Source organism: Arvicola amphibius, chromosome 3 (assembly GCF_903992535.2).
Source record: "Arvicola amphibius chromosome 3, mArvAmp1.2, whole genome shotgun sequence".
NCBI classification, from domain to species: domain Eukaryota; kingdom Metazoa; phylum Chordata; class Mammalia; order Rodentia; family Cricetidae; genus Arvicola; species Arvicola amphibius.
In genome coordinates, this window is record NC_052049.1 from 112145081 (window position 1) to 112166107 (window position 21027).

The 21027-nt window shown below is 48.9% G+C and overlaps 2 protein-coding genes across 3 annotated transcripts in view; one reads left to right on the top strand and one right to left on the bottom strand.

The window, feature by feature from the left end:
- The first annotated feature begins 2486 nt into the window (after nucleotides 1-2486).
- Mcam (melanoma cell adhesion molecule) lies at nucleotides 2487-10887 on the top strand. Its single transcript, XM_038323167.1, is given in 19 exon segments — nucleotides 2487-2553; nucleotides 4336-4437; nucleotides 4440-4468; nucleotides 4557-4728; nucleotides 4731-4763; nucleotides 4853-4876; nucleotides 4879-4940; nucleotides 5015-5102; nucleotides 7100-7279; nucleotides 7385-7506; nucleotides 7603-7765; nucleotides 7849-7967; nucleotides 8040-8181; nucleotides 8323-8444; nucleotides 8546-8687; nucleotides 8781-8876; nucleotides 9024-9171; nucleotides 9447-9564; nucleotides 9964-10887. Coding segments are annotated over 19 exon segments (1959 nt in total). The 3' UTR covers nucleotides 9994-10887.
- A 291-nt stretch (nucleotides 10888-11178) lies between these two features.
- Cbl (Cbl proto-oncogene) overlaps nucleotides 11179-21027 on the bottom strand; it is an 85307-nt gene continuing 75458 nt past the window's right edge. For both annotated transcript variants that reach the window (XM_038322588.1, XM_038322590.1), the window contains one exon: nucleotides 11179-20059. In XM_038322588.1, the coding sequence (XP_038178516.1) occupies nucleotides 19767-20059 (293 nt within the window). In that variant the 3' untranslated portion in view covers nucleotides 11179-19766. The remainder of the gene's footprint in view (nucleotides 20060-21027) is intronic.

Consider the following 21027-nt stretch of genomic DNA (forward strand, 5'->3'; position numbering starts at 1 on the left):
CTTATTGAGCTCTTTTTGAGAAAAACCAGGTACTGGTAAGGCAAGATAAGTGTTAAGTTAATGTCTTGTGGGGCGGAGGCGGGGTGCACTCTCCCAGTGCTCTGTCCAAACCACTCTCCCAAGGCTCTGAGTCTGGGAGTAGCGGACTATAGCTCAGGTGACCACAGCCCGCTAATGTTGCCTACCTGGAGCACAAAATGTGCTGGTCTCGGGGGGGGGAGGGGGGGGTGGGGTTGTTCTTTTTGTTTTCCCTAATAAACTGACAGCTGCTGGCCTCTGTGTCACCCGGAAAGACCACATTCTCGGATAGAGGTCATCCTTTGTGGCCCTAAAGTCCACAGCAAGCAGAAGAAAGGGCTTTGTGCACTTGACACAGGAGAAGAAGCAAGCGTAGACGCACCCTAGGCATTGCCGCCATCCCAGTAACTTACGGGAGATTCGACCGGAGGCTTCTTGTCCTCAGATTAGTTCAGATTAGAGGTGAAGGGATAACCTGTCCCTGTGTGGTCTTCGTAGCTCTTCTTTGCCAATATTAAGACAACCAGTGGTGTCTTCAAGCCCCTCATCGAAATGAGACACAGAAACAACTATGAGAGTTGTGGACTGCTAATCTCTCCCAACTGTTACTACATAGTCTGGCCACAGAGGCCCAGGCTTCTTAAAGTACAATGTGTTTGTTTACTTTGGTCATATGCACCTGGGAGGGACGGGATGTCACCCTGGCCTCTAATCTTATTTCCCTTTCACTGCAGAAATGACTCCTTCAAACCCCCCCCCCCCCCCCCCGCAGCAATCGAGAGAAGAATATCAGAATCCACTGTCCTTGGTGGTTACTGGCTTTGTTTCCAGGCTGCCAGAGAGTGATATGTTAACGTGTTAAAATGAAGACACAGGGTGGGTGGGGATGGGGGGTGCAGCACTTGGTCTGCCTATTCAGACAGCATCCTTTAGCTGTTTCTGCAGGGAAACAGGCCAAACCTTTCTATTTCGCTGTGGGCCAGGGGCAGTGCCCATCACCTCACTCTGAGGGTAGAGGGAGGCAGGGCTCTCTTATTCTCTCCCCTCAAGGGCCTACGCCAGCAGCCCTGCAGGTTTGGGCATGGCTCTGGCTGGAGACTAATGGACTAAGGGCGGAGGGTCCAATGAGACGCTGAGAGATGAGGTTGATGTGGTTTGCCAGTCATCTCTGAGTCATCAGAACGCAACCGAGAGCATTCTCTCAAGTCACCTGGCCATCTCTGGTGTTTGCTGCCGCACCCCTTCTCTGGGCAGCAGCAGAACGCGGCTGCCTGCAGGGAGACAGACCACTACCCTCTGACACCGCCCGGCCCCCCCCCCCCCCCCGCCCCGAGAGTCTCAGCAGACGTGAACCCTTCCTGAAGCGATGGTGCTGGGGTCTTTTTGATCCTTAGTTCTAGAGTTCAGAAGACCCAGGGAGAAGTTGGGATTTGAAAGGGGAGGATAGGGTTCCTGGCCTCTTGCTGGGTGGAGACTGTTTGCAGGCATCTCTTTGATGGATCCTGACTCCTCCAGCCAGTGAGCCACGATCAGCAGTGGTGAGGGAGCTGAGGAGTGGGTACCACATTTGTGTTTGGGGGGTGGCGCTTTCAAAGCATTAGGGAGAAGCAAATAGGTTTCTGGGAGATCAGTTAGGGATTTGCACATCCATTAATACTAACCTTTCCTCATTCAGGTGAGGGGAAACTGAGCCGGAGACCAGGAAAGCATGAAGAGGGTTGGAGTAGAATTATCTAGGCCTGTATGTGGACCATGGGCTTGTGAATTTAGCCCCCTCCTCCCTTCTCTAGCATAAGAGGGACTCGGAGGAACTTGAATATGAAAAGACAACGTAAGTAAAAGGCACCGTTTCCAACTCCCCTGCCCCCTTGACGGCACCTCTAGGTCTGTGGGACCTGGCACAGTTCTTCCTCCCAGGCTGCCAGGATAGCGAAGACTTTGGAGTAGTGCCAAGCCGGCAGCCGCCGCAGTGAAGCGGCCGTTCCAGAAGGTGACTAGGGCCAGCTCCATGCCTCCAAAGCAGGGCAGAGGAGAGAGGAGCCTGACTGGGAGGCCCCCATCAGGGATACCGCCCTCCTGTTTCTCTGCCTGAGGGTCCCAGGGGCTACACCCGCTGGTAGTGGCTAAACCCGAGTGAGCGCTGCTACTGTGTCCAGGACGGCTCTAAGGCCACCCGGTCAGCTTCTTCTGCCGCCTCGGCCAGTCATTTGAGCCTCAGGACACCTGTCATTCCTCCCTCAACCTTTCCGAGCCAGGAGGTAGCGAAGCAGGAGTTGGCTTCCAAGCCTTGATCGGGGCGCAGCTCCCAGCCGGAGCGCCGGGGCCCGCCCCCTAGGGCGCGGGGAGGGGGCGGGGGGCTGCGCGGGGCGGGGCCGGGCGGCGCCCGGGGTCCCCTCCCCCGCCCCCCTGACGTCAGCCCCCGACAGCCACGAGCTCCTCACTTGGCTCTCTCCCTCCGTCGGGGAAGCATGGGGCTGCCCAGACTGATCTGCGCCTTCTTGCTTGCAGCCTGCTGCTGCTGTCGCCGCGTCACGGGTGAGTTCTCTCTCTCTCTCTCTCTGTGTGTGTGTGTGTGTGTGTGTGTGTGTGTGTGTGTGTGTGTGCGCGCGCGCGTTTTGGGGGAGAAACCGACCCGCATCCCACAGGACCCAGGCGTTGGGAGTTGGGGGATGTCTTCGACGGAGGCCGGAGTGTGGCCAGAAATCAGAGCTAGCAGCCAGGCAGAGGCCACGGCTCTGCTACCCCCGGCGGACGCTGCTAGTCAGAGTCCCCAATTCCCAGGCCGCTCGCGTGCATGCAGTTCTTTGCAGCGGATTTGCAGCCTAGGTGCTAGAGAATTCTGGTAACGGACCCAGCCAGGAGGCTGAAGCGGCGAGCGGGAAGGGGTGGGGCCGAGCCTCTGCAGGACTCTGGGGCAGGCCTCAACGCAGGTGCTTGCTCTGGGCTGCCCGCGACTGGAGCCGGGACAGAGGCCGGCTGGGGCGGCCGCATCCTCAAACCCGTGCATTCTGCACCCGCCTGTTGCTGGAAAAGTCTGTTTCCCTTGTTGGAGGGGGGGCGCCGACCCCTCCCCCTCCGCCTGGGCCTCGGGCCAGCTTGGAGGTGAGCGAGGGAGGAGGTGGCTTCTGCTCGGGCTGGGCGTTGGCAAGGGCAGCAGCGGGGTGTTGTGGTTCGCCTCGCGCCTCCCGGTTTGACGCGATCACAGGGGACAGACGACGAATGGAGAAGTTCTACAATAGAAACGTTTATGTTAGGGACTAGAATCCGATAGAGAGCGTCGGGCACCTCGGAGTTTTTTTTGAGCCATCTAGTAGACAGACGCTTGCTGGGTCCGGGGCTTCTCTTACACGTCCCGCAGCGGTGTCGCGTGTTATTCTTGGCTCCTATCCCAGTCCCAGCCACTGGTCGGGCTGGGAAAGGGGAGGGCCTGGGCATTACCCACTTCGCTGGCTTCTTGCCCAGTGCCAGCCTCGTCCCTGGGGTACTCCAGTCTAGTGCCTCCCCAGGCTGACCTATTTCTGGGGAAAGGGCTAGCCAGCTAGGCAGTCCGCAGCGCAGCAAACAGAGCCTCATTCTGCCCTGCCTTTCTGGCTCTCAGAAGAGTCAGATTTCCAAGGTTCCTCTTGGGGTGAAAACGACCCAACCTGCCTGTCCTCCAGTCTGGAAGCCACACAATCCAGGCATCCCAGTGGTCAGCCAGATTGTATCCAGTGACATCACCTTCCCAAAGGGCTGGTACACTAGAGCACACTCCTGCCCACTCTTTGGTCCCTTGACCTAACTCCTTAGGGGACTCCGACCCCTCTTTACTTGGTGGGGTCTTCATATTGTAACTGCAGTATTCCTTCTGGAGTATGAATTGTGGCCTCATGGCCAGAGTTGGCCCACCGTGTCCTTCTAGAGGATTTGGGGGGGCAGAGGGTACAATAGTGACGTCTTCCCCGGGGAGGGGGGACACAAAGGGGCCTGTTGTCCCAAGCTGGCACATGCCTTGCATTCTCATAGGTCTGAGCTCACCAGGACTAGAAGGGGCCCAGGAGCAAAGGGGCCTTCCTCTTGGCCCAGAGCCCATGTTCTCCTTATCTGTGTCTCCGCCAGTTTCTCTTAAGAGACACCCCAGTCACTCTGTCTATGTTCCAGGCCATACTCCATCAGGAGAGGTCTGATCCAGGTTGGGTTGTGGGCATTGTCAAGTTAAGGGGCCCTCTCCAGACCCTTGGAGTGGAACAGCTGCAGAGAGCCAGGAGAGGAGGGGACAGGACAGGACGGAGCAGCTGGCTGATGAAGCTGCCTGGGCATGCGCCTCCCTTCCCCCAGGTGTGCCAGGAGAGGACAAACAGCCTACACCCACACCAGACGTGGTGGAGGTGGAAGTGGGCCACACAGCCTACCTGAAGTGTGGTCCACCGCAGCATCCTCAGTCAACTTCAGCCACGTGGACTGGTTTTTGGTGAGTGCCTGGGCTTCAGAGGGCCGTGGTAGGTAGGAAACACTGTCCCTCAGGTAGGGTAACTCATCTCTCTGCTCTTGCCCTTCAGATTCACAAGGAGAGGCAAATACCCATTTTCCGTGTGCGCCAAGGCAGGGGCCAGAATGAACCTGGGAATATGAGCACCGCCCTTAGCCTGGAGGACCCGGGAGATGCTCTGGCCCTGAGTCAAGTCACTCCCCATGATGAGCGTGTATTCCTCTGCAAGAGCAAGCGGCATGGCTCCAGGATCACTATATTGAGCTCCAAGTCTACAGTGAGTGCCCCCCCCATTCCTGCCTTCCGGGTAGTGTGGACCATGTAAAGATGGGTTTCATTTCTCGGTTCGTTTCCCTTCTGTTGTAGAAGCTCCAGAAGAGCCAACCATCCAGCCAATGCCGTGGGCATCCACGTGGACAGACAAGAGCTTGGGAGGTGAGATACAGTAAGCCAAGTGATGGTGAACGGGTTAAGCTGGGGCAGAGGTGGTTGTCAGAAGCAAGGAGACTCCCATCCTGTCCTCTTTAGGTTGCTACCTGTGTGGGAAGGAATGGGTACCCCATTCCTCAAGTCATCTGGTACAAGAATGGTCGGCCCCTGCAGGAGGAGGAGAACCGTGAGTACTCCCTTACTGCCTAGGCTCTGGAGGACCACCTAGTGCATTCTTTTAGAAATTTTACCGAAACAAAAAACCCATACAGGTAATGTGCTATTGAATAATTCAGACTTTAGCTGAGAGTTGGCTCAGTTAAGAGCACTGGTTGCTCTTGCAGAGGACTCGGGTGAGTTCCAGCATCCACATGACAGCTCACAACCACCCACAACTCCAGTTCCAGGGGATCCGATGCCTTCTTTGACCTCCGGGGCAAAAGGCATGCAAGTGGTACACATATACACATTCAGGCAAAAACATTCATATACATAAAAAAATCATCATAAAAATTACGTTTTATGTATTTACTTATATTTTATGTATGAGTGCCTCTAACTAAATGTATACCTGCATGCCAGAAGAGGGCATCAGATCTTTTTTTTTTTTTGGTTTTTCGAGACAGGGTTTCTCTGTGGCTTTGGAGCCTGTCCTGGAACTAGCTCTTGTAGACCAGGCTGGTCTCGAACTCACAGAGATCCGCCTGCCTCTGCCTCCCGAGTGCTGGGATTAAAGGCGTGCGCCACCACCGCCCGGCCATCAGATCTTATATATGATTGTGAACCACCATGTGGTTGGTTGGACTTGAACTCAGGACCTCTGGAAGTGCAGCTAGTGCTCTTAACCCCTGAGCTGTCTCTTCAGGCCCCACAATTTCTCTCTCTCTCTCTCTCTCTCTCTCTCTCTCTCCCTCTCCCTCTCTCTGTTGTTTTTGTTTTTTTATTTGTTTGCTTTTTGAGACAGGGTTTCTCTGTAGCTTTGGAGCCTGTCCTCGAATTAGCTCTGTAGACCAGGCTGGCCTTAAACTCACAGAGATTCGCCTGCCTCTGCCTCCCGAGTGCTGGGATTAAAGGCATGCACCAGTACCACCAAGCCACAAAAAAAATTTTTTTGAGGAAAAATTTAGGCTATAAAAAAACTAGGATTCCTTTCTGGCTGACTCCTCCCAGAAATGACTTCTGCTGTCAACTGTTATTTTCTTTTGTTCCTATTTCTCTGTCCTTCACAATGTTTGCAGCAGTGTAGAGGTTTGTATGGTGTTTTGAGACAGGAACTCAAACAACTCAGGCTGGCTTTTGACACCCCTGGCTCAAGGCTTACATTTTGTATTGATTTGGGCTGGTTTTTCAAGACATGGTTTCTCTGTGTAGTCCTGGCTGTTGTCCTGCAACTCCTTTGTAGACCAGGGTGGCCTTGAACTCACAGTGATCTTTAGGAAACTTCTGCCTCCTGAGTGCTGGGATTAAAGGTGTGTGCCACCACTGCCCAGGAAGGCTTGTGTTTTTTACTGTCTCAACCAGGGGTGATTTTGCATACATACTTATCTGGGGGAGACCTGGCAGTGTCTGGGGGCACAAATTCAGAGGCTGCTATTGGCATCTGGTAGGTAGAGGAAAAAATATAGCTCAGCATCCTACAACGTACAAGGTGGCCCCACCACAAAGAATTAATTCTGATCCAAAACATCAATAGTGCTGAGCCTGAGAAGCCCTGCCCTTCGTGGTAATGCGACCACACGTCCCTTTTCTGTAATGTGTCCAGGTCAGTCTGGTCAGATAGACCCATTTTGCCTCCTGCCGTCAAACTGAATACGATGTGGTTATTATCATTCTCCTGTTAGCATGTAATGTCTCAATTTTTCATCACTTTGGACTTTTGTTTTGGGTTCTGAGGCTTGAACCTAAGGTCTTACACATGCTAAGAACATGTGCTACCACTAAGCCTTCTGCCTGACTCCCTTTTCCTTTGTCTCTGGGGTGATCCTGTCACATATCCTCGTATATGTGCTAAGGTGTAAATGTCTTTTTAGGGTAGATAACAAGCAATAAAAGTGCTGGGTTGAAGGGGCACCAGTTTGCATTTGGCTATGGGCCTCTGCCTTAGAGATCTCCTTGCTAATCCCCGGGAGAAGTTGGGGGCGGAGGGGTGCCGAGGCCAAGTCTTGCTTCCCTCCTCCTGCCCAGGTGTTCAGATTCAGTCGTCACAGATTGTGGAGTCCAGTGGCTTGTACACCTTGCAGAGTGTTCTGAAGGCACAGCTAGTTAAGGAGGACAAAGATGCCCAGTTTTACTGTGAACTCAACTACCGGCTGCCCAGTGGGAACCACATGAAAGAATCTAGGGAGGTCACTGTTCCTGTTTTCTGTGAGTCTTGACTTGCTCCTCTGGTTTTGGGGGATGGGCCTGGTCCTTCTGCATCAAATTCTGGGCCAAGCCTTGGACTGAGAGCCTTCGCTTTTGCCCACGCAGACCCTGCAGAAAAAGTGTGGGTGGAGGTAGAGCCTGTGGGACAGCTAAAGGAAGGGGACCATGTGAAAATCAGGTGTCTGACGGACGGCAACCCTCAGCCCGACTTCACTATCAACAAGCAGGTTTGGAGGGCTCCATGGAGGGTGTGCAAGGGCACAGGCAAAGAGGCAGACACCGCAGCCGGAGGGGTATCAGCTCACCTTCCTGTCCTCTCCCAGAACCCCAACACTGGGGAGATGGAGGAGGAGACCACCGATGAAAACGGCGTCCTCGTCTTGGAAGCTGCACAGAGGCAACACAGTGGGCTCTACCAGTGTCAGAGCCTGGACTTGGAAACGATGATCACCCTGTCAAGTGACCCCCAGGAGCTGCTAGTGAACTGTGAGGCACTAGGATGGAGTTCAGCCAGGGGTGAGGGCAAACTGGTGGGCCTGCCCAGGCTGACACTTTTGCTGTGCCTCCAGATGTGTCTGATGTTCGAGTGAATCCAGCTGCCCCTGAAGCCCAGGAAGGCGACAGCCTCACACTGACCTGTGAGGCAGAGAGTAACCAGGACCTTGAGTTTGAGTGGCTGAGAGACAAGGTACAGATGGCTTTGAGACTGTGGATGAGAGCTTGCTCCTTCTGACCCCCCTGACCTACCTCTCACCCCTAGACAGGCCAGCTGCTGGGCAAGGGGCCTGACCTCCAGCTAAACAACGTGAAACGGGAAGCAGGGGGACAATATCTCTGCATGGCATCTGTTCCTGGTGTTCCTGGCTTGAATCGCACACAGCTGGTCAGCGTGGGCATTTTTGGTGAGGCTCTTTGTACAGCGATCAACCCAAGTTGGATGGCTTTGAGATGTCGGAGGTCAAAAAAGTCAGCCAGCACCCTGAGAGCTGTGATGGGAAAATAGAAGCGGGCGATTTGGAGTCCTAACCCTTTCCTCCCCCAAGGGCCCCCGTGGATGGCGTTAAAGGAGAGGAAGGTGTGGGTGCAGGAGGATGCAGTGCTGAACCTGTCTTGTGAGGCTTCAGGACATCCTCGGCCCACGATCTCCTGGAATGTCAATGGCTCGGTGAGAAGGCTTCATTTATCTTCCCTGTCCTCTTAATCCCTGCCTAGGCTTTGAGGCCATGGCCGGAGATCCTCCCCTCTGAGCTGTCCATTTCCTTCTAGGCAACTGAATGGAACCCAGATCCTCAGACAGCTGTGAGCACCCTCAGTGTCCTTGTGACCCCAGAGCTGCTGGAGACGGGTGCAGAATGTACAGCCTCCAACTCCGAGGGCTCAAATACCACCGCCATCGTCCTGAAGCTGGGTAAGAGCTGCCTCCCTGCCAAGGATGATGGGCATGCCCAGGCCAGGGCATTAACGTGCGCTTTTACTAACAAGCCCTCCCTCTGCCTCCTAGTCACTTTAACCACCCTCACACCCGACTTCCGCCAGACCACTGGCCTGGGCACCTCCACAGTTGGTCCTCACACCAGAGCCAACAGCACCTCTACAGGTAAGCCAGGCCTTTCCCAGGGTTCCCACTCTGCCCTGTGAGGAAATAGTAACAGCCCATCTGTCACCCTGGCTGGATAGGGTGGGGCAGCAGCAGCGATGTGGCAGCCTGGGGCAGGGAGTGACTACAAGTGTCTTTGTCTGACAGAGAAAAAGCTGCCACAGCCAGAAAGCAAAGGTGTGGTCATTGTGGCTGTGATCGTGTGTATCTTGGTCCTTGCTGTACTGGGTGCTACCCTCTATTTCTTCTACAAGAAGGGCAAACTTCCGTGTGGACGCTCAGGAAAACAAGAGATGTAAGCCAGGCTCATGGCCCTCAATCCCTCCCCATTTTTGGCTGCCCAGCTTGCTACCTCATAAGGAACCTCCTCTACCCAGTGTCCACTTATCCTTGAGAGCAGAGACTGGACCCTTTGCACTGCCCACTGCCCAACGTCCATCTGCCACACCTCCCCGGGTCCTCCCTTCCTGAGCTGGCCCCAAAGCATCAGAGACCATAGAGTATTCATCCCTAAAGGCTCTCCCTTCCCTTGTCCTCTGAGTTGCCAACCTCTCACCTCCCTCCTCCCAGCACGCTACCCCCGACTCGTAAGAGTGAATTTGTAGTTGAAGTTAAGTCAGATAAGCTCCCAGAAGAGATGGCTCTCCTACAGGGCAGCACCGGTGACAAGAGGGCTCCAGGAGACCAGGTAGGAGGCAGCTCCTGAGGCCAGGAATCAGGGTAGTGGGCTGATGGTACTTGTTCCTGAACACTAACTCTTTCTGTCCTTCCTCCTTGATTGGAGATGGGGAGCAGGCTCATCCTGCCTTATATTACTGACAATGGCAGGACGAGGCCCATGGTGGAGGGACCCTGGAGAAAGACAGCAAAGCCCCACCCTATATTCTCCTAAAAGCATAGCCTCTTTCCCCACTGCAGATAGTTAGTTGGGGGACATCTATCTTTTCTTGTCCCTTTCCCCCCATTTCTGCTGCTTGCCTCAAGGCTGTTGCAAATTCATCAGCTTTTGCTTCAATCTCTCCTTTTGGTGTTCATGCTGTGAACCCTATGGTTCTTCATGTTCTGGTTGTTTCTCTTCCCCTTTCAGGGAGAGAAATACATCGATCTGAGGCATTAGCTGACTCACCAGTGTTTCCGGCTCCCTGCTCAGTCTTCACCCCAAGCTAAAGGGACAGCAGGGAAGACTCCCACTCAGGTCCAGAGGGCCAAGAACTGGGACAAACGCCATTTGGAGGATCTCATTTGGCCATGGAGGCCTGGCTTTAGAGACCAAGTTCTCCTTTGTGTCCAGAGTAATGCTTATCCCAAGTGACTGGGAGCCTCAGTCTCCCAGGAATGGGAAGGGTTTTGTCCCTCCTCCCCCTTTTCCAAATGTATTTTTTCTGTACACAGCCAAAGGTTGCATATCCATCTTCTGCCATCAGCTGCGTGGGCCTGCCCCTCTGAGCAGGTGTTCTCCCCTCACAGGCTGTAATCACATGATGTGGGACCTAGACACGTGGTCACACACTGCTCCTCGAGAGAGGCCCACAGTCCAGAGGCAGCTGCAGCACTGCTTCTGTGCCTGCCTGCCTGCTGCTCTTTCAGGGATTTTTGGGATATTTTTCCTTTGGGCAGAAGTCAGGGCCTGGTGGTAGAGTGAGGACACTGGGCACTGTTGTTTGTTCTGGAGTGAAGGCTATTTACTGAGCCCGAGCTTCCTGCTTCCTCAGTGGATGATGGGAGACTGAAAGAGAAGCGATGGGAGAGAGGAGGTCTGCTGGGGTGGGGGTTAAGCTTATAGGTAGGTTAGCACTAAATTTCCACATGCCAGTTTATAGGCCCAGATCCCAGGAGAGTCTAAGTGGGAGACTGGTACTTAGAGATGAAAACCTGGCCTGGCAAAAGCTATTGGAGTATGTGTGCATCTGTAAATGTGTGTGTGTGTACATACATACATACAAATATATATATGTGTGTATATATATATATGGTTTTGTCTGTAAATTTGCAAATTGTTTCCTTTTATATATTATGTGTGTTAGAAAAATAAAGTGTTATTGTCCCAAAAGCTTGATGTGTTTCCCATTTATCATGGATGACAGACCTGGAGCTTCCAGAATCACAGGTGTCCTCATAGAAGTGACAGGCTCTCAGAAGACTGTCCCTTTACCTCTAGAGCATCTAGAGCTGAGCAGCATGCTGCTCAATGCTAACTGACAGTTATGCCCCTGTTGTGTACCCCATCACCTGTACCACTGCCATTGGTCTCAAAGCTGCCCTGTGTATTAACCCCAGCCCCAGATGAGACAGAACTCAAGTGTGCTACAACAAAAGAAATTTTATTTAAAAATATTTTTTACAGACATGGGTGTTTGAAAAAGCTCTTTAGTTAACTGTATGGAAATGAAAAAAATTAATAAATAACATTAGTATAACAGACCTCTAATTAGTATAACAGACCTCTACACATCAGTATACTGGCAAAACAACATGGACTTGAGAGAACGAGTCTTAAACCTCCGCTACTCTGCAGGAGTATTTACCTCTGTCTGCTCTTTAGAGAATGATTAAATACTGCTAATAGAAATCTTTTTATATTAATGACATTTAAAAAATAGTCCACGAGAATCTCACCTAAATGTGTTTTGCTTTCTTAACACTGATATACAAATTGGGACTCTATTCTGGGGAAAATATTAAGTTCTCTCTTGCCCCACCCAAGTCAAGAATTTTAAAATCTTCACTGAGGAGGACCTTAAAAAGAACTGTTTCTATCCCCCACTCTTTGTTAGCTACAGGCAGGGGAGAAAGGGAAAAAGGAGGGTAAGAAAACTGTGGTTGAAACCTCTGACAGTATGAATGGCAGGCTTCTGGGTTCCACGGCCTTTCCCTGGGGGCAATCAGACCCTGAAGGGCACCAGCCACTTAATGCTTTAAGGTTGAAGTCTTCAAATGAAAGGAAAGCCAAGTCTGAGGAGAGGCAGGAGGTTGAAGCTGGCTCAAGATCCAGCAAAACGAAAAGACAACAAATGAACCATCTCCCCTTCCAGGAGGGTCGCCCTCAGCTCCATGTGGCGGGGAACTCTTCCGGGAGGCTGCGGGAGCAGGACATCAGGAGCAGTGAGTGGAGCGCTAACTGCTGCCTGGACCCAACCAAGCGATGCCAGATAAAATGCTGCTCTTTTCCAAAGAAGCCTCCTGGCAGAGAAAGGAGACTATAGGCACCCATGTGCCACTTCTCCAGCCAGATATCCTTGTCCCCAAGACTCTAGGGCTAAGGAGATTCCAGGTAGAGGAGCTCAGACTCTGGTATTTCCATATTAAGTCCTAAAATGCAGCCTGGGATACAGCGCTGCCTTAGAAAGGCACAAAACATTTTGGCTTTTTTTTTCAGTGTGCTAAAAATTGTTTTGTTTTGAATAAAGGAAAAAGATATATAAGGTTAAAAATCCCAAGTCAGCACAGCCAGAAAGCAGATGGAGGAGGTACCTCACAGCTGCCATGCCGAGCACCTCTCAGCAGAGGTCAGACTTCCCACTTGTGCTGACTAGGAGGTCAGGAGGCAGCTCCTCTCTGTGCACTGCAGGGCGGGCTCACTAGCCCAGACAGCAGGGGAGAGGCCAAGAGAGCGTTCAGGGCCTGCAATCCTCTTACCACTTCAAGACAGCCAAAACATGGTCACCCTCTCCACTACTGGGTGAGAGGTAGTGGGGAAGGAGCAACAGCAACCACACACCCCACTTCTGGACCTATGTGGGGAGGCAGTGTGAGCCTGAGGAGCTGTACACAGCATTCATTGTGCAATCCTCTTCTCTGGCTTCCATTCTGTTTTAGAGGAAAGAAAACTTGGAGGCAATGTGGAGGTTTGCCTCTCACATTCAGTTGTGGGACTGAATCAGGACTGTAGAGCCAGGTGCTCGCAACTCTTGGTTCATTTGTTCAGCTGCCAGATTAGTAGATCTGAGGCTGGCGCTCAGCCTAGGCTCTGTACAACACAAGGAGTGGTCAGCCACATTTTTCTCAAGCACTAAAACAGGGAAGAGGCTGTAAGGTCCCTAAGCAGCTGTTGGCTAGCAGCTGGCCCTTCCCCATGGTGCTCTTCATCAGGCACAAAACAATGTGTAGGCTCTCCCTTTCCTTATTTCTCTATTTCTTAAGCCTTGTGCTCCTTACTAGAACCAAGAAATACTGGTACTTTCCCTTGCAAGCATCCCAGATCTCCTGGGACGCTGAAGGCACATGGCACTACTATCCCTCTACTCCTTCATTCAGGAGCCTAGACATCCAATGAGCACTCTGCTCTCGCCCTTCCCACGAGTCTCAATGCCTATCTTTGGATTAGTAAGTTACTTCTGTGTACACCAAATGACTTGAATATTTAGAAGTTAAAAGCAGGGTAGTATGTGTGATATGCCTTAAAATGCAGGGCAGGCTCTAAGATGGGAGTTCAAAGATCCAGGTAAGCAGAAGCATAGCTTTACTCCCCTAACTCCACCCCTAAAAGAAAAATACCCTTCATTCTGATGTTGGTCTTTAAAAAAAAAAAGAAAGAAAAAAAGAAAAAAGAAAAATACCCCAAGCAAACAAAACCCACCACACTTATTACAGGACTAGAGAAAAAGCAACCAGACAGGGAAGATACAGGTAGCTTGTCTAAGGAGCTCACAGAACAAGCTCTATTTGACATTGAAAATATCTATATCCTGGCAAATATCCCAAGGTTCCTAGGAAAGCAGAGTTAAGTACATCACTGCAGGCTCCCTCACAGAAAGAGAAACAAGGAGGATGGAAATGCAAGAGACTGGTCAAGAGCCCACAGAATGAACAGGTATTCAGCACTAAAACCAGAAGAGAGCCAAGTCTAAAGGTAGTAGCTACAGTGGAAGCGGGATCTGCACTCTAAGTAACATCGAAGAAGACCTGAGGTTGAGCGGAGGCTAAGAAATGCTACCCAAGAACAGACTAGAACAGCCTCATGAGTGGGGAAAGCAATTTTGGGTGCCAAGACTCTAAGGAGAACAAAAGGAAGAAATGAAGAAGCAAAGATGATAGTGACTCTGGGTAAGTTAAAAATAGGTATTTCCAGCTGGGCGGTGGTACACGCCTTTAATCCCAGCACTCCAGAGGCAGATCTCTGAGTTCAAGGCCAGCCTGATCTCCAGAGCTAGTTCCAGGACATATAGGGCTACACAGAGGAACCCTATCCTCAAAAGGCCGGAAAAGGGGGGTAAGGGGGTGATTTCTTCAACTACACCTTTCCAAATGAACAGCAGAACAGAAACTGTGCTTCCAGCATGGAAGTCCCTTTTGCAGATCTCTTCTTGGAGGCTCTCAATCTCACAATCTCTCTGTTCTTCCTGTAAGGCCCAGTGCGGGTCTGAACCCTCCAATCAACACTCTCACTGAGTGTATTCTTTCTTAAGAACATAACTTAAGTATTACTGTCTTCTGCTCCTTGCTTGCAGCTACCTCATGTTCCTGCCTCCATGACCTTCCCAAAACGAAAGATTGCACCTTCAAACTACCAGACATAAAGGAAACGACAGCGGGAGAACCAGAAGGGTCACTGGCAGCGAAACTATTCCATTAGGAATTTGCACTTGAGGAGAGTACCTCCACTCATGCACCATATGGTGTCACTGCTTTCCCTGTTGCTGGAAATGAAGAGGAGAAAATATTCATGAACAGGAAAGACACTCAAGAGTCCAGTCTCGTCGTCACCTTGCAATGTATCTAAGGCTGGTCTAAAATCTCTAATGCTACTTCCACTTCCCAAGAGCTGAAAGACAGGCTCGCTCCATGAGTTCCAGCTCGGTGAACAGATACCCTCAGGAGATACAGCTCAGCACAGACTCCTCAGGATGCCTGTTCTGACCCATGGAATCAATAGGTTTAATTTTCTCTTGTTCTTTCCAAGAATTATTGAATGTTTCTAAAGAACCACATTCACTGTAAGAAGATCAAGTGAACTAAAGTCAAGGGTACCTAATTTGGGGTCATGTATACAGATATGCTGTGAAGTATAGGTAAGGACTAAGTCTAAGTTTTCCAGCCAGTAATATAAAAGAACCAAGTCTCCCATGCATCAAATGGCTGTGTGTATTCCTACAGAAGGACTGCCCATGTGTGACTGAGACCACAGTTGACTCCAGATGCGTTGTGTAGTGCTAGAGTACTTCTGTTGAATTTTGAAGCTTCAAGTGCCAGATGATAATGTCAGCAGTAAGGCTCTGGTACCTTTAATAAGGTGCCCGCACTGGGAAGGTTTATGAGGACAGAATCTAGGCTCAGTTCCTGACCAGCTCCTGAGAATCAGGGCCTCACCCTTTCCCAACCCTTCCACCTATCCTAAAATAGAATTACGACACAGATTGCTAAAGAATAGAAAAGAAATCCCAAATTGTATGGGAGATAGTGACAGGTCCCAGAAGGGTAAAAACACAAACCTTTCCAACAAGAAGGACCTGGGACAAAAGCAGCTCAGTAAAAAGATAAAGAAGGCACTGGATTGGAAAGCAGACTGCAGCAAAAGCTTTGCTTAAGCATTTAGTGCTCTACCGTGCAACTCTCAGTCAGTGGATCTTCAACCCACTGAAGAGATTATGAAATTTGTAGCAAAAAAGGATAATTCATGAGGTATACACAACAGAATCTCCCAAATATCATCAAGGCTACAGAAAGACAACAGGGGTTAATGGGAAAGTCTTGGGCTAATTTTAAGCAAGACAGCGCTATTAAGGACAAATAACTCAATACAAAAGAGTTGTGAATAAACACATGTATGGTCAAATGCAAAAAGAGTTAAGGACAGCCCATGCTTAACTTCCCAACACCAGTAAACCACCATGAGGTGGCAGGGAAGAACACATAGCTGACATTTCTGACACATAGTAATCACTCCAATATTTGCAGAAATTAGAAAACGGTTATAGCCAGGACAGTGGTTAGAATAATCTATTCAATAGAGTGATTATTCTAGAGTCAGAAAGGCCAATGGAAAGAAGGAAAGTCTGAGAAGGCCTGCAGCCTTCTGATTCTCATGATGTGAGGTAGAACATTCAGCATTAACACCATGGCTGATCATCACAGAAAGACTAAATCCTGTTAATGGTGCCATAAAATGAATACACAGCTGATTCCTGGTTTGGTCTGCAGGCAAGTTATATTACAAAAATCAACTTGTAAAATTGCTACTTGAACCATAAAACACATTTTCTTTCCCACAGAGGAAATAAATATTCTAAATATGAAGAACAGTGACTCTTATCCATCCCATACCCCTCCTTAGTTTAAAAAAACCAAACCCACAGAACAGCTGAAGGATGCCAGCACTACTATGACAGTATTGTGTTGTCCAGTGAAGGTATGTCTGAGAACTGAAAGAGAAAGACAAAATGGCAGAGTGTGCAGGGAGGGGCTGGAGGAGGAGGAGGGGAGAAGTGAAAGAGAACGGTCAGCCAGGGCCAATCACTGCTTAAATAAATACTAACACACAAAGGCTGAGGCCAAGAGCTGCCCAGTCTGCTAACTAGGAGGTATATTTCAGAACCCACAGGATTTTAAAAACATTTTCACTTTATAAGAACAGTAGGAGGGCAGTTAGAAGAGTCTAATCCTGGGACTGAACTAGAAAAGTCTTGCCTTGAGTCCTGGCGAGATAGCGATCCATTAATGAAGTGGCATGCAAAGCAATTTAGAAAGACACAGAGAAAGCAATGGTCTCTGTTAAATAAAATAGCCTAATGAGGTTGAGGAATAGGAAAACGTTAAAGCTGTTTTCTTAATTGTAACACAGAGCAGAAAAAGAGGATGGGCTTGCCAAAAATAGCAAAACCCAAACTAGATTATTTATGAAAGAGCAATTTTAGGTAAACTCAGAGGAAGAGCCAAGGAATTAAAACTTACTATCCAAATGGAAAAAAAATGGGTTATTGGTGCCTTCAAAAGAAAAAGAAATTAAATTTTGGAGACTATTTTCAAAATAAGTGGCATGAAACCTTCCTAAGCTACCTAATAGTATCAGACACAGGCCCCAGCATGTCCTGGGGCCAAAGGAAAGGCCTACATACGATGGTCTCAATCCTTGATGCCCACAGATATACATCTGATAAACCAACACCCAAGCTAATCAAACATGTGCCTGTCCACCATAGGGACCAAACGCCCACTCACCCCCACTCAACACCCCTTTCAGAGCTCACACGGGCACTCAACAGAGGGCAGGACAAAACTGTCTTTTCCCTAGGTAGTATGGGCAGTAATTGACACAGATCTGGTTTTTGTTTTCTTTTGGAGGCAGGGTTTCATGTAGCCCAAGCTAGCTTCAAACTTGCTATGTAGGAAGAGTGGCCCTGAACTTCTAATGCTTTGTTTTCAGCTCCTGAGTACTAGGGACTGGAGGTGTGCCTCAGCACCATTTGTTCTGCGCAGTGTGGGGCTCAACCATGGCTTTGTAAATGCTAGACAACTCTACCAACTGAGCTATATCCTTAGTGCTCCACAGAAGACTTGGATACACAGAAAAGGCCGAAGGTACATAGCCAATGATTTATTTTCTTGATAGATCTTCAGATAGTGGGCGATATCTGCAAGAAATACTACAATACAGAGAGACTAGGCTTGTCACCTTTTCCAAGTTCTCTGTCGAGGCCTTCAAATTTTTGTTTTTTATACTTCAAAAAATATTTCTTTAATTTTATGTTTATGTTTTATCTGCATGTATGTATGCACACCATGTATGTGCCTGGAGCCCACAGAGGTCAGAAGAGGGCACCAGATCCCTCTAGATCTGGAGTTACAAATGGTTGTGTGCTGCCACATGGGTGCTGGGAACCAAACCTGCGTCCTTTACAAGAACAGCTACTCTTAACTCATGAGCCATCTATTCAAGCCCCATTGTTTGTTTTGAAACAGTGGTTCGAGCAGCTTTGAGCTGGTACTGAACTCCTGATCATCTTGCCACCATCTCCCAAGTACTGAGAGTAGAGGCACATGTTACCAAGCCTGGCTTAGGCTTTCAATGTTCAAAGGAACACAAAATTTGAGCTTTTTTGAGGTGGATGATAAGCTATACGCTATTGTTTCCTACTTACCACTATGTAGAGGAAACACTGGGTAGCCATGGCAAATCCATATAAAGTACTGTAATAACAAAGTCTGCCCTGGGAACACAAATAGCTGAGGCAAGTGGATAAAACCTGAAGACCTTGAAGCATCCAGAAACAGAGTTCAAAAGGTTTTAGTTGCAAAGATGTTAAGACTAGAAAGAAAGTGTAATCTTAGTGGGCCAATTCTGTCTGAACATAAAGGATAGAGTGGATTCATGCAAAAAACAATTTGCATGTGACAGGAGAAAGGGCAATGCTGCCAGGGAAGTCAGCAAGACTCCAGGCAGAGAACTAACTAAACCCAAGGGTTATAACAGTGACTGGGAAGCAGGTCTCCAAACTGACTCCAAATCTAGATAAACTTATAAATACAGAAACTACTATAATGTCCCAAACTGTCTTTGACTGAAATATTTCAATGAGTGATGTGAACACTGTGGATGATACAGTGATTATATGTAGGACCCAATATAAGGGCAAGGAAGGAGAAAGAGAAACCATTCCCAAAGCCCTAGGCACATGAACAAACAAGTCACTGGGTGGTACCAATGTAGGAAAGGTGCTAGTCATTAGCAAGTGCTGTAAGGTAAGGTAATTAGGGTTATCCCTACCCCTTAGAGGGCGAAGAAAGAAATCATTTCTGAAAGGCTAACCTCACTCCTATTCGAGGGAGAAATTCCTAAGCTGAAATTAACCACTGGCAAGAAAGGCTGAATAGAATAGATAAGTCCTTACTGATTTATTTTGTAAATCTAAATAGTATGTGACTGAAGCTTCCTAAAAGCTCCATGGTATTTGGGCTGGTAAAGCCACCCTGGAAACAAATGTTCTTCTGTTCCTGTTAGGTAGAAAGACTCAAGACCTACATAGGAAACACATACCTGGCACCAAGGCAACAGATTCCCACAGACTATTTCCTGGGGAAGACATGGAATGTATATGAAGGCCTCTATTTCAAACCAGTCATTAGGTAATTAGGAGAATTCAAACATCTTATTTTAACAAATTCAACGTTCCTATAGAAACAGCACTTTGGAGGGACCAGTGTTAGCTGTTAGCATCAGTCATAACTGTAACCACAGAACAGTACTTTCCTTCCCACCTATTCTACCAAACAAACCAATTACCATCAGACATCAGAAAAAACATCCTGTAAGTGGCTTGGCTTCAGGTCACAGCAAGCCAAAGAACACCAATGAGGAAAGGATAGGGTAAGGAGTCTCAAGGGTAAAGGACAGAGGGTATTCTAACACGGTAAGACTTAGCTAAGCACATGATAATCTAAGCCAAAGGGGAGTGTTGAGGTTGTAACATCCAGCAGGGCTAGGTGCAATACCACAGTAGATGGGAGTCTTCAGATTCTTTCCTGAAGCTCTTGTGCTAACTCCCTGCCTGGATTCATACACAGCAGGATAATCTTATAATCAGAGGACACACACAGACAGACCACATACACACCCTAACAGGAAAGTCTTAAATTTTTAACTAGGGCTACAGAACAGCATTTCTGCTGCTTTCTGTACTGTTGCAGGGATGGGCTATCATTTAATAAAAACTCACGCTCTCCTACTGGGAACTGAAGGACTACAAACACACTCTTCAGACCAATGTAACAGTGAAGCACACCAGCTGCTCCATTTTCATTCCACTGCTTTGAAATCTTGGAACCATGGGTGTTGATACCCACAGAAGAGGCAGGACCTCACTATGATGTTCCAAAAGAAGTCACTGCTTTCCTAGGTGCTCCTTGAGTAAGAGCCCGTCTCATGGGTCCTCTGAATCCATGGCAAGGAGAGATGTGCTAGGTAGCTACGTGGGCAGGAGAAGAAATAGAAACAAATTCCCGGAGGATGTTTTTGGCCATCTCAATGTTGTTGTGGGCAATGACCAAAGCTTTCTGAATGTCCTGGTAGGAGTAGCCCTGACTCATGAGGCGCTCAATCTCACTTGAGAGCTGTGGTGAGGGAGCGGTGGCAGCAGGATTAGCAGTGGCACCTCCACCATGCTGATAGCTACTTGCTTTTCGTTCAGAGTTGATTCTCCGGGGGAATGGTTTAGGGGGGCGCTCAGGAACTTGGGAACTCTCATTGAAGTCTAAAAAAGAAAGAAAAAAATATTTGCAAATCCTGGAAGCTCCAATTTAATGGCAGCAACAATAACAATATGCTAATGTGTTCCTCTGTTATAAGGCTAGAATTCTATTTTTTGTTTGTTTTGAAACAGGAGCTCACTCTATAGCCAAGACTGGAATCAAACTCACACCTGTACTCCAGCTTCCGTCTCTCAAGACGGAATCAAGAGATTACAGCTGTGAGCTACCATGCCTGGCCAAGTCTGGGTTTTATCTATCTTTAGTGCTAGGCACAAACCTAGGTTGGTAAAGTATTCTGCTGCTGAGCTAGGTCATCAGTCTACAAGTTGGGCCTTGATCTAGACTCTTATTATAGAGTGAAGAACCTACTAGATATGTCATACACCCATTCTAGTAACTGTAATTGCAACTTTGAGAAGCATTATCACACCTACACTGTGTGTTATACTTAATAAGTTTACACATTAACTAAACTAAACTATTTCTTCTACAAATAAGGAGATAATACAGCCAAAATTGCAAAGAAGAAGCAGTAAGCTAGACTGGGTAGGAATCCTACCTAGATGGGAAACCAGATGCTGCATCTTTTTCATCAGCTGTCACTGGAAATTGTTTTCAGTTTCTTTTTAAAGATGTTTTTATTATGTATACAGTGTTCTGTCTGCATTTTGCCAGCACACCAGAAGAGGGCATCAAATTTCATCATAATGAGGTTGCTGGGATTTGAACTCAGGACCTCTGGAAGAGCAGCCAGTGCCCTTAACCTTTGAGCTATCTTTCCAGCCCTGTCATTGGAAATTGAAGATAACTTTGAGAACAAAGTGACAGCTACTCTGGCTGCTTCCCTACCAGGCAGCCACAGGTGCAAGAGTAGTCCTGGATACCAGAGACTAATGTGTGTGTGTGGGGGGGGAGCAGGCCTAGTATTTGAGGACAGTACAATCCTTCCCAGTTGGACAGGGCTTAGTTG